Here is a 13,336-nt window from a genome sequence, read left to right as displayed (position 1 = left end):
GTACTCATTAAGAGATATCAAACTGACTTATTTTTCACATATATTAATCACTGTTGGTCCCTAGCTACCAGAATATAGCCACATAATGGAGAATTCTTTAAATATTCTATTCACGACACACGCAAAGGCCTAAACAATAATGTAGAGAAGACTTGCTTAATAAATTTCAGTGGAACGAAGATCTGTGTACTTAGGTTGAAGCTTTGCTGTCCTTGCATTAACAGGCACCACCATGGTTTCACCTGGAGGCAGCAGCAGCTCCCAGAATTCCAGGCCAGGTAGGATGCACTACCTTCAGGGCCGTTAAGTTCAGAGGCAGGGCACACAGCCACGTCTGAGCACCCGGTTTAAGGCAATGCTGCTCAGAACGATATTTTGGAAACTAAAGACCACTGACTTATGTGTAATATCAGATAGAAGTGTTCTGTATATGTAATTAAACTCTAGACTCTTTGGTTTTTAACACAAGTATCACGTCATTCCATACAGCATATCACATCGTTAGAATGATGCACACCTATTGCCAGGAGTGTAGTTGTGCTATTTAGGAGCATGTGTTTGTTTCTCCTTTACGTCATCAGGGACCACAGGAGCATCAGCAAGTGCTACCACGGGAGCCAAAAAGAAAATTACAGGTGGCACGGACTTCAGAGAAGGTGAGATAAAGACATGAGTCACATGCTATACCTCCCATAGCTTCTTCTCCAAGGCCGTCCTCTGCTGAAGTGAGGAAACATGATACCCTGAGTACGGCATTAGACACTGGGGGACCAGTGTCTGTTTCGAGTCACCTGCAATTTTAGGACAATCTTCAATACTTAGATTTCATATATTAATAAAATATTGTGACATATTTCTGTGGTACGCTTAAATTTCTGAATAATGCCCCAATACATAATGAAATTTAATCCACATAAAAACCATGGACTAGAGTCAATGGATTGCCATTAAAATAAAATGATAAAAGTTCTCGAAGCTGGCAGAAGCAGGGAATAGGTCTCCGAACTCTCTGTCGTTGTTCCACAGTTCCCTGATCTATGCGCAAGAGCATACATGCCGAACCAATGAAAACAAAACCCAAAGCGCCAAAGCCAGGTGAGAATAGGCTTGCCCTTGTGCATCACTGGCTGAATTTCAGCTATTGTTAGATTCATGAATAAAACATACTTGTTATTCCTTAAGCAGAGATAATTTTGATTAAATGAACAAGACTTAGTTCACCACTTACCCCTTATGGAGTCAGTTAGCGTGCGTACCTCTTGCATTTTCTCCTCTTCACCGCATTGCTCTGCTGGAGCTCCCATGTTAGACATTTTCCGCCGGGTGTCTGCAGCGACTCGCCAGACTCCCCTCACCTGCACGCAGCGGTGATCAGTGAGCCTCCCAGACCAAGGGCATCAACATCTCCAGAGAACAGTTTAGAAATGCAGCTACTGAGGTCCGCCTCTCTGGAACCAGAAGCACTTAGAGTGGAGCCCAGCACGGAGTATTACTCAAGAAGCCCTTTCAGCAGTTGGTGATTATCAAAGTTGAGACCATTTCCATTCTCCACTTCCCTCCCAATTTACACTTTGTCAATACCATTGACCATAATGGAATGACTTTGGAACACTCAGGTGTCATCATGGTTCCACTACTTAAAATCCTTCAATCATTCTTATTGCTTTTAGGATTAATATAAATTCCTTTACATATCACTAAAAGACACATGTTTTAGTATGCATGGGGCTTCTCTTTATGCCTTTATTAACTTATTCACGGTCTGATTGTATTAATTAAATTATAGTCTGATTGTGTCCATATACATTTATAGTTCTTTAGCAAATTTCTTGATCAAAAATTTGTGTCATGTACTCTTTGGAATAAAATATAGTTTATATAAAAATGTATTATAACATACAATCAGCTCCGGCTGCTGTGGCTCAGTGGACTGAGTGCTGGCCTATGAACCCAAAGCTCCCTGGTTCGATTCCCAGTCAGGGGACATGCCTGGTTTGAGGGTCATGTCCCCACCCCAGCAGGGGTCGAATGAGAAGCAACCACACATTGATCTTCCTCTCTCTTTCTTTCTCCCAACCTTCCCCTCCTTTTAAAAATAAATTAAATAAAATCTTTTTTAGAAAAAGAATCAACAGTAGCACAAATGAAGAAACTGGTTTCTATTAGAACAGTGAAGTGACTGAAACTTTAGGGTGATGATTGTGTAGTCTACATTTCCTAAAATTTGAATGAGAATTGGTTGGGTAATAATGAGAAGTCAATTGGGATTATTGTTTTTGTTGCTGTCATCAGGCTGTAAGTAGTTTTAAACAGGGCTGCTGAAATTTTGGACCATGAATGAGTGCCACGCAATTCTGATGGTACAGGTTCATGAAGTAATAAGGATTGAAACAGAGAACAGGCATTTAGAAACAGTACATTTACCCAGAAAAATTATATGTCTTAAATAAAAGTGAATGTTTTGGATGATGATTTTAAATATATTTAATTCTCTACTTTATGACATTATCACAAAATGTAAATAGGGGCAGACTGAAATGTTTACAGCATTGCTCTTACCTCGGACTGTCTGAGAAGCAAAGGTGGGAGTACGGACTCTAGGGGTCGATGGCTTGGGTGTGGCTCCTGCACGTGCTGCCCACCGCCCCAGGGACCTGGCGATGGCGGTCCACCGCGTCTGTCACATGGAAGAAGAATATTACTTGCCTCAAAGGATTGTCATAAGATTAAATAAGTAGATTCACGTCTAGGGCATTTTTTAAACTGCCATATGTATTTTTTTCAGCTGGATCAGGGGCCCCGACTGCACCCACAATAGGACCTGAGAAAGAGACCTCAGCCAGCGAACCAAGCCCAGGAGCGACAAGCCCAGGAAAATCAGGCAAGGCAGGATGGACACCTCAGCGCCTACTCAGTGGCACTGAACATGTGACAGGTTGAACTAAGGATTAAGCTGTGGGTGACTTTAGACCATCAAGCTGCAGAAATCTTAGGCTCCATTTTAAGATTACGTTTGCCTAGGAAACCTCGGTTATCGTGTCCCAGTAGAAGAGCGACAGGCAGAACCCTGCAGCTCCCCGAGGAGTGGCCCCTTCCCTGCCATTGTGTCAGGGACCTCAGAGAAACAGAGAAACACAGGGGCTGGGAGGAAAGGCCCAGGAGACTCGCCGGCCCCAGGGGCACCCTAGGGAGCCCGAGCAGCTGTGGGCACAGGGGTCTGCAGCATCTGCTTGCTGACCTCAGGGAGGTCAAAACCAAGTTGTTAGTTATTGGTAAAGGCACATATTCGTGACTGCACCTTCCCGGCCCTTATGGGCTTACCTGTGGTGGATCTCTCACATATGCTCAGAGGTGGCTTAGAGCAAAGCAGATTGTATTTTGGATTCCAAAAATCTTACCTGATAAATTCCTAGGCTCTGAGGTGGGGTTCCGGATGTGGTGTGCAAATGGATGTGACCAAAAAGTGTAAACTGCTTTGAAAGAAGAGAACAGTAAAATTTGTTCTGTTTACAAACATCATGATATATGCTTGTTGGTTATTTTCAAAGGGACTACAGGACCCTCAGCTGGTGAACCGACTAGAGCACCAGTCAGTGAAGTGACACCATCTGAAACGGGCACCTTAGGTGAGTGGAGGTGTCATTCAGAGGCTGTGTCATTTATCACAAGGGCCACGTTAAATCAGAACCATGATGATTTCTCTCAAATTACTCAAATACCATCCACCAAGCGGTGTAAATCGGTAGAAAATCATTAACATTTTCAAGAATTTTTTCCTGATTTCTCCACATCTTCCCCTCAAAAGCAGTCAGCATCGGACTGTGCCCAAAACGGACCTGCTCCCCCCCACACTGTGTTTATCGGGGGTACCAGCGGAGTCTTGAAGTTCCTGTTGGAACTGGCAGGAGCAGCTCGGCTAGACCTTGGGAGCCAGCCCAGCAGGGGGCAGTGCAGGCAGCGTGCAGGCTCACCTGGCACTTTCGGGGTGCTCCGTCATGAGTGTAGCAGAGACCCCAGGTCTTACGAGGAGTTTAAGTGAGTTTAGTAATGGCTATTACTTTAACGGCCCTCATTTTAGGATAATAACTGTCAGTAGTGGGAACAAGTTTAATACAACCACCGCTGTAGACTAGAATTGCCAGATAAGATACAGAATGCCATTAACTTCTGTATTAAACACAAATAAGGGATAACTTTTTTAGTATAAATATGCCTGATGTAATCATTAGTGCATGGTGGTTTGTTGCTTAATTCAGATTCAAATGTAAGCGGGGGTCCAGTATCTCTACGTGCTGATCTGGGGATCCCAGTGCGGACCGACCACGGCTGTTCTTTCGCCTGGGAGCCTCTGGAGGGGGAAACGCAGCCACCACTCGAGCTGCTGGTGGAAAGACTTTGGGAGCATCAGGGACTAAATAACACAGTCAGAATAACACTGGATAAAAGACATGTGATTTTCTAACTCAAAATGTGGTCGGAGATAAGATTTCCTGGGGAATGTAATTATTCTTGGGTGTATAATGTAAAAACAGAAGAAGATCAGAAAAGAAGTAAAGGATACTTTTGATGAGAACAGGACAACCAAGAATAAGCAACCTTCCAAAATACTACCGCGAGTAAACACTGCTGCTAGAATCCATATGATGCAGCGAAGTGAGTGAATCACCGAACCTCTGTCATCTCAGTTTTCTCATCTGCAAAAGGGGGCAATGTATTCTGTTGAGTTCGATTGTGATGAAGATCCAATGCAGCAAGGAATGAGTGCATGTCCAAGCACATGTTTGGAAACGTATGAAATTGTTATTATTATTATTATTCTTAATACAGGAAAACAGATTTCAGTATTCTTCAGTTTGAAGCTACTCTAACTCCGAATGGGTTATCTCATAGTTTAAGAAATTCTGTGAATGAGCTCTTTTCATTTTTCCTTACAACAGGTACCTCTGGGCCCTCAGGTGGTGCCACGGGTGGAGGTGAAGGTACACCTGAGTCTCCCAGCAGTGGGGCTACAAGTTCTTCAAATAAGCCAGGTGAGATAAAGGAACAGAAAAGAGTCACAAAATCTGAGTTGGTAGAGGAACCTGTTTATAAGAGGCCATTCAGTAAAATACGTGGTTGAAAGTCTTCCCTGCTTGAAAATCAGGACACTGCAATTCCAATATGTGATTCCGTTAGGAGGCTTGCCCTTCAATTCTTTGGCTGCTATTCAGTATGTGTGCTTTTGGGGTGTCAGTCAGAGTGACCCATGGTATCTCCGGTAAAGACAGAGCTCTGACAGGCCAGATCTTCTCCAGTCTTCTAAAGGAGACTAGTGCAGCATTTAAATTGTCCAATTTAATGTCTTGTATGTGCAATTTGGAAATCACTGGCATATTATTTGACATCGCCATGGTGGAGTTAGGCAAAAAACAAAGAGACCATCTAATAGTTCCTCTTATGTTTGGTCCTTACCTAGTGTTCCTGAGTGAGGGACTTCTTTTGAGTTACAGACAGCTCCTACACTTCGTGACACTCCTTTGTCTAAGGTCTGCACTGCCCTACCCAACAACACCTTGGCAACAAGCAAAGCTACAGGTAGATGAACGGCACGAAATCACGACCAGATAGGCTGGCTGCTTTTGCATTCCATTGATAGACAGTACAATTTTTCAGTACTGGGGTTGGTTAAGAGTTTTACAAATTGTTTTCTTTCTTGAATGATAGGAGGCCGGTTATTAAAAGATTATGAGGCATCAAGAAGGACTTCACATTTCAAGTGACAAATTTTATGTTTTCAATGTTCTTCTGCAAAACTACTATCTTTAGTGTGAAAAAAATGCTGTGGTTTTTTAGCAATAGGAAATGTCATGGTTTAAAATATTAACACATTTTCCATAAGTTCTTAATTGAACAGAAACGTGATTGAAGATCTCGATGAGCAGCTTTTCCTATTTCAGAGAATAATTTAATAAATGACATTGTTTTCTGAGTCATCTGAATACTTAAAAAAGGGGTTGCTTCCCTAAATCTCTACACGTCGGTTTATAAACATCTTCCTTTCTAGAATTTGGAAATAGGACAGGAGGATACCTCATGTGGTGAAAGCTCATCTGTAAGGGAAATCCATGAACCTTGCAGTGATGTGAACCCTGTGAAATAATGCTCGTGTCTAGTCACGCTTTACTTGTTTCAAAGGACTGAAGATATAGGCTAAAAACGAATAAACAAGTGAATAAAGAAACTAACAGGATTAGTAAACATTTCTGAAAAATAGAGTAATATATGTACCTGAAAATGTGACTGATATTATTGTATAACATTTTGCATACCTTGGACTTTCCTGGATGTACTTAGCACAACTTCATTGAAAAGTAAAGATAGAGATGAGGCAGTCATTACGTACCGTATAATAACATTGCTAGTCATCTTAATCCTTCTTAGTAAAAAGGAAAATGATAACTGGAAAAAAGTACACTAAGAGTGAAAACATTCACTCTTAGTGTAGTTTTTAAAATGTACTTTAAAATGGACGAAATGTTTCCATATATATTTATTTACTTCAATCAAATAATCCCTCAGTGTGTTGACAGCATGTTCGTAATTACTCATATTTTGTATCTGAAAAGTCAGTGTGTTAAATCCGGTCACAGGATGAGTATGCTGTGGGGCCCGACGTGGTCCTGGATTGTTGATTCTTTTTCCAGTCATTTGCCATCACTAAGATGCCACCAACATGTTACATTTATAAACTTTATTTCTTGTCCTATTTTCTCCCATTACCATCGGTCCTCCATATCACTCGTTTGCCCGCGGCCATCACTACACGGTTGACCAAATGAAACCTGTGCATTTTTCTCAAAACTGTAGCAACATCTTGCCACATTGCCTATTTTAGTTTACAGTGGCGTTCCCTTTCCTAGCTTAGTGTCTGACTGGATAAATATCTGGTGGATATTTGGTGAATAACCAAGTAGATGGATAGGAGTGCCTAGTCTGGGAAAGGATCAAATGTCTGTATTCTTCTCATTCAGATGAAATAAACAAACAGGCCATGTAAAAGAGAACCTATTGGAAGGATTGGCAATGTGAGCGGAAGTAGGCTATTTTCTGCTAAACCCACATAGGGGAGCTTTGCTGGAAACATGCACGTGTCCACACATGCAACCCTGTAGATCCATGTCTCTACAAATTCAAGGTTTCCATCCTTATCTCATCCCTCCTAGAATTCTTATGTTTGGATTTCACATCTAGAGCATTCTGCGTTATGCTAGACTCTTGCAGGATTTAAGTGGAGAGGAGGTAGAAGCTATTCATAAACAATTAAGCATATCAAAGAAATTATTAAAATAATTGAATGAGGATTTCAGAAGAAAGGGTAGAAATAATTCAAATAAGAATGTGCTGTGGCAGAAGTAAGAAGTGAAAATAGAAGAGGAAAATCCCGGTATGGGATTAGAATATCAGAGATGAGAGAGGAAAGTCAATATTTTTGCTTTACTCAATGTCACAGATGATGGGACATGAGATACATTGGGAAAAATGCTTCAAGGGTTCCAACAGAACACTAACTCAAAGTTACTTGAGTGAGAATGAAATTGATGTTTCAGTTTGTAGACACATGAAAAATGTGACTTGGTTAAGGGTATTCCCTGCTTGAGTATATAGAGGGGTTTCTGGTAGCCAAAGACAAGGTAAGCATAGTATGGCGTAGCTGATTAGTCTTAGGATGCAAGTCAAGTATCGGAACGGATTGAAGACAGTTTAGGTGTTAATTTTCAAACATGTATCTCCATACTTGGCATCTCTGGGAGTCTAGATTCACTCTCAGTTGCTAAGTTGACATTTACATTGGTATGTCTCGTAGGCATCTCAGACTTAGCATACCCTAAACAGAGTTCTTGATTTCCTTTCATACCCACACTTCCCCTTGTCTTCTCTATATCAAGAAATGGTACCATGGCAGACTCAGTTTGCTCAGAAAAAAAATTAGATTATCCTTGATGCCTGTCTTCTTTCCAATAGAACTTCCTACATACAACCGAGACTCATTAAATCTATCTCTAAAGCACTCCTGAACCTATCTCCTCTTCTCAATCTCCTCTATCACTACTTTGGCTCCTGGTACTCATGAATCGTCTGGGTTCCTGAAGTTACGTCCTACTAGCATTTCTCCTTCTCTTATGCACCCCTTACCACATATTCTCTGCATATGTGGAGAGAATGGAATGCATAAAATTGTATTGCATTGAATTTAGAAAAATGTGTAGTTTTCCTTCCATTTCACAATAACTCACTCAAGCCAATGGGTATGCCCTCACCTACTAATGTCCTCACACTAAAATTCTAGTTTTATATACATTGACCACCTAGACTGCTTCTCCAGCACATGTATCCCCTTTCTTCTTGATATGTTTGGCAGTGGCTCTTCCCACTACCGGTATTGAAAATTCTCCAGAGTTTTATATAGCTCTCTGCTTTTTTTGTCACAACTCAAAATAAATGACATCTTTCCAGAGAGACATTGCTTGCCAGTCCCCTCAAACAAAATCTTAGGTGCTGAATATGACCTCTCTTTATGTTAGTACTTTGAGGCTTTCTTTGTTTGTGAATTTGTTTGTTTGCTTAAAGAATAATGTTATTTATATTCCTGCATGTGTCCCACATCTGCTAGGATTCTCTGAGGGATCAGAGAACTATCTGCTCACTAGCTGTATCTGAGAAAATCTACTGAAACTATTTGAAACTGTTCCTCGATACAATGGGAAGTAATACTGTACATGTGAGAGTGTTTTTCTCATGGTAAAGAGAGGTAACACTTAAAAGTTCAAGAATTTACATGATGCATAAAATATTCAAAACTGCTGAATGAGGAAAGACTTAGGGAGAAGTTAGACTGTAGAAAGTTCAAAGGTATGAACTATGTTAGTTGCAACAGGGACAACGAGGCGTGAAAGCCACAGTCTGGAAAGAAAGCAGCATGACTCTCAGGTTAACGGAAGACCAAGGCAGCTGTGAAAGTTGCATTTTTACTACGTGTTTTCACAGGCACAACTGGACAATCAGCTGCAGGATCAGGCACCACAACAGTAGCATCCTCTGGAGTGACAGGAACAACGGGACCGTCACCTGGAGGGACAGGGAAAACTGAACCGTCATCTGAAGTATCTGGGACGAAGGGGACCATCGCAGGAGTGACAGGGACATCCAGACCGTCACCTGGGAAATCGGGAACAACTGAACCATCAGCTGAGGGGTCAGGGACGATGACGCCATCTTCTGAGCACCTAGGAACACCTGCACCAACAACTGGAGCGCCAGGAACAACTGTCCCATCAGGGAGAGTGTCCAGCGGTGGAGGGTCATCATCGGGAACAGTAGGAACCACTAGATCACATGTTGTAGGTTCAGAGACAACTGGACCTTCATCAAAGATAAGTGAAGCAGCAACTGGAACGCCAGGGGCACCTGGGTCATCGCCTGAACCATCATCGGCGACAGAACCATCAGCTGGAGGATCAGGGACAAGTGGATCAGCCTCTGGAGAATCAGAGACCCCAGGATCATCCACAGGACACTCAGGAACAACCGGAGCATCTGCTAGAGTTTCAGGAACAACTGAATCGTTACCTGCAAAATCAGGGACAACGCGACCATCAGGCCCAGGAACAGGAACAACTGGCCCAACAGCTGAAATGTCAGGAACCACTGGAGTAGCACGTGGAGGATCGGGGACCACTGTGTCAGCAGCTGGATTGCCAGGGACAAGTGTGTCAACTCCAGGTGGGTCAGGAGCATATGAGCCATCGACTGGAACACCAGGGGCCACAGGTCCATCTACTGGAGAACCGGGATCAAGAGGGACATCTTCCACAGGTTCGGAAACAACTGAATCATCTGAAAAATCAAGGACAACTAGACCATCAGGTCAGGGAAGAGGAACAAGTGGCCCAACAGGTGAAATGTCTGGAACCACTGGAGTAACAGCTGGAGGATCAGGGGCAACTGGTTCAGGAGCTGGATTGCCAGGGACGACAGGGTCACGTCAGGGAGGGTCCGGAACACATGGGCCACCTTCAACGGGGAGACCAGCGGCAACTAGAACATCTGTTGCGGGTTCAGCGACCACTGGCTCATTCAGGGGAACATCAGGGACATCAGCAACGTTAGCAGAAGAACTGGGGACAGCGCAAGCATCAACTGGAGTCCTGGGGACAACAGGGACATCAGTGGTGACAGTCAGTGAAGGAGGAAGAACAACGGGGAAGCCAGGAATAGAGATGACCGCATCTGGGGGTAAGTCAAGTCCGCTTAAAGCAGACCTTCCAGTAGAGCCAATATTAGTCTTTGTCTCAGGCTCAATTTTGAACGATACATATGAGTTTATCAGCATTGGACTTTGTACAGGAAACACTGTTGAATATGGCTGGGTGCTCTGTAGAACGTGATTGCTTCAAATTGATATTTTGTACTTCTTAATAATTTAATTTCTCACCCCTGCTACTTCTCTTTTTTGACCAGGAGCCTCCCGAGGGCCAGCGGGAACTACCAGAGGGCCCAGCAGGGGAAGCACAGCAGGAGCAGGAACCTCCGGGAGCGGAGCAGGCAAGGCCCCCTGGGCGATTCAGCACAAGCATGGCGGGTCCCCCAGTTACGGAGACGCGCTTCAGTTAGTTGCTCAGGACTGAAGTTTTGGAGAAATGATTAAATTACGTTCTAGCTTAATGAGTCATAGTGACATTTCAAATGCACTTGCGTGGAAATAAGTTTATTGTTCGTCCTAAACGGAACCACGGGGAAATAAAGATCGATTATTTCTTTCCCCAGGCACACCCGAAGAACCATATGGAGCAACCACTGAAGCAGGTGAAAGCACAATGAGATCAAGCACAGGTGGTAAATCGGAAGAATGGGAAGGGACGTTCCTGCGACATTGTCGCTCAAAGTGGGGTTTTCTGTTAAGTCTAATAATGGATATCTGTGTATTGTAAATATAAAAGGTAGAAAATCAGATCCAAGTCATGCGGCGTTTAGGTCCTTTCATGTTGTTACGTGCTTTCACACCAGTACTGAAAGTATAACGACCGGGTTCAAAGTAGCTACATTGATCCTGTCCAGGTAGGAGCCCCCCCACAATGAAAATACTGCTTGTGCCTTTCTACTTTTCATCCCAGGTTCCACGGGTGGCACTCCTGGCTCTACAGTTGCACCTGAAAGTTTCAGTGCCGGTAAGTAAACAGGGGAAGTGAGATGTACTTTTGACTTATTTTCATGCTCAGGGCCTAGGTAAAATGGTAAAATTAGTCGTCAAAAGACCAGTTGAATAATGAGAATGTCTTCAAACATATTACTCATTTTATCTAAGTGAATAAGCATTGTTCTCTATTTTACTCACGAGGAACTTAAAAAAGCCATTACCTAATTTGGTCCAGGATCTACAGCCAGTCCCACGGCGGAGCCCGTGTTGTGATCCGTCGTTTACCGACCGCAGACCCGTGTTCTTCAGCACAATGTCACCCTGCAAGGCAAACAGACAACGGTCTTTAAAGACCCGTTCCTAACATCTAAATCTTGCTTTTCTATGTACAAAAGAAAGTTTCCCCATTTCTACCTGTAATAACTGCAACAGCAGGTAATAAAAAGTGGGTTAAAATATTTTATGTGAGTGAAACCGGGGCATTGTTCTGAACCAGAAGACTTGGTGCATTTCACTTGACGAAACTGCAATTCTAGTGTTTAATTAATCAAGAATTATATCACTTCCTTCTTTTTACAATTATTCGAACCTGACGTACGTTTTATAAATACTTCCAGGGCAGTTTTTTCCCAGCAGTACATGGGCTAAATTATTTTTCCTAATGTTCAGTACAATATTATCTTTCTGCACTAGTAATGCCTCATGGTAGTTGTGGAAGACGTCCTTTTTCAGTTTGCAGGGTACCTAGTAGAATGTACACTTTGCTGACTAAATTTTCTACTACGTAATGAATCGGCTGCTTATAATCTTTTTCTGATAAAGAGTTATGCTCCATGTATTCTAACTATTGAAAACGCCCTTATGTGTATTCATTTTACACACTAGAGCCGCGAGAAGATACTTAATTCAAAAATTTGACTGAGACGAAATTCATAAGTATTCTTTATTCAATCAATTGTTATGTAAATGAAGTAGCATGCTGTATGTTATTTATGGAACACTGTAATTATATTATGAATTGATAGCATGGCTTCTAGGATATGTGGCCTGGGAGCACGGTATGTGTCCTATCCTCCTTTGGAGTTTGGATTTTCCAAATGAGAGATTTCAGTCTTTATTTAAGTGGATACGAATAAGAGTTACTATGTGTACAATTTCACTTGAGAAAAAGGAAAAGGTTTTTTTTTTGTTTGACAATATGTACCCCAGCATTGATTCCTTGCAAGGACACGTTACACTTTCTCTTTCAAGAGATCCCTCTTCCTGACTTGAATGTCTACGTAAACTTCTATGGAAATAACACTTCTGTTTTCAATGAAAAACTTTTATATATAGTGTCACTTGTAGCACTGACATAAATTTTTAAAAGGGAAATCAAGAACTATGTTATTTAATTGGACATAAAATTAATCGTTCCTGTTTTATGCCCATATAACAAAATTCAATGGTTATGTAAATGAATTCACATCTGTATATCATGTATATACCATAATTATATTATGAATTAATAGCATGGCTTCTAGGATATGTGATTATTAGGGCACAGTATGTGTTTTATGCATACATGGTTTTTTGGGTTTTCCCAAATTTGAGATTTTAGTGTTTAATTAAGTGAACCCAAACAAGAGTTACTGTGTGTACAAATTTTATTTGGGAGAAACAACGGTTTTTGTTTTCACTTGGATAACATGTACCTCAGCATTGATTCTGTGCGAGAACAGGTTACGCTTTCTCTTCCAGGATATCTCTCATCCTGACTTGAATGTCTAGGTGAACTTTATGGAAATACACTCCTGTTTTCAATTAAAAACTTCTATATATAATGGCAATTGTAGCATTGGTATAAATTTTTAAAATGAATTCAAGAATTATGTTATTTAATTGAAACATGAAATTAATCTTTCCTCTCTTAGGCCCACATAACAAAATTCCACCAGTATTAGCTGAAGGTAAGTCGAAATTAAAATGTCAAAAGTATATTTCTACACAATGTAGTTTGAAATAATATTTCATCTTTTCTACTTTTGCCATAGAAACACAATACGGACTGTGATTTTCTTCCAAAAAAATTTAATACGAATAAATCACTATAAATCATGATAAATTTATTTCTAACGAATATATATAATTTATATATTTAAATTATTCAATTTAAATAATAAA

General features: G+C 41.5%; 1 protein-coding gene across 1 annotated transcript; it reads left to right on the top strand.

Moving 5' to 3' along the window:
* Window positions 1-209: 209 nt before the first annotated feature.
* On the top strand, window positions 210-13,226 carry LOC129085122 (mucin-19-like). The gene is made up of 11 exons (XM_054591524.1): window positions 210-278; window positions 582-656; window positions 2,786-2,881; window positions 3,549-3,626; window positions 4,938-5,030; window positions 9,025-10,272; window positions 10,498-10,581; window positions 10,804-10,842; window positions 11,151-11,204; window positions 13,087-13,122; window positions 13,207-13,226. The coding sequence occupies exons 1-11, from the start codon at window positions 233-235 to the stop codon at window positions 13,224-13,226; spliced, it is 1,869 nt and encodes a 622-aa protein (XP_054447499.1). The 5' UTR covers window positions 210-232.
* Window positions 13,227-13,336: the final 110 nt, after the last annotated feature.

The sequence above is a fragment of the Pteronotus mesoamericanus genome, unplaced genomic scaffold (assembly GCF_021234165.1).
Source record: "Pteronotus mesoamericanus isolate MK-2021 breed Mesoamerican mustached bat unplaced genomic scaffold, CSHL_Meso_final scaffold_21, whole genome shotgun sequence".
Taxonomy (NCBI): Eukaryota; Metazoa; Chordata; class Mammalia; order Chiroptera; family Mormoopidae; genus Pteronotus; species Pteronotus mesoamericanus.
Note: the sequence above shows the minus strand (reverse complement) of the source record. Positions and strands in the feature narration are given on the sequence as shown.

Excerpts from the sequence above, each read along its gene's own strand:
- LOC129085122 (XM_054591524.1), top strand. The coding sequence starts at position 233 with ATGGTTTCACCTGGAGGCAGCAGCAGCTCCCAGAATTCCAGGCCAG. Across the intron at positions 2,882-3,548 it reads GACAAGCCCAGGAAAATCAG|GGACTACAGGACCCTCAGCT; the intron begins GCAAGGCAGGAT and ends TTATTTTCAAAG. Across the intron at positions 10,273-10,497 it reads AGAGATGACCGCATCTGGGG|GAGCCTCCCGAGGGCCAGCG; the intron begins GTAAGTCAAGTC and ends TTTTTTGACCAG.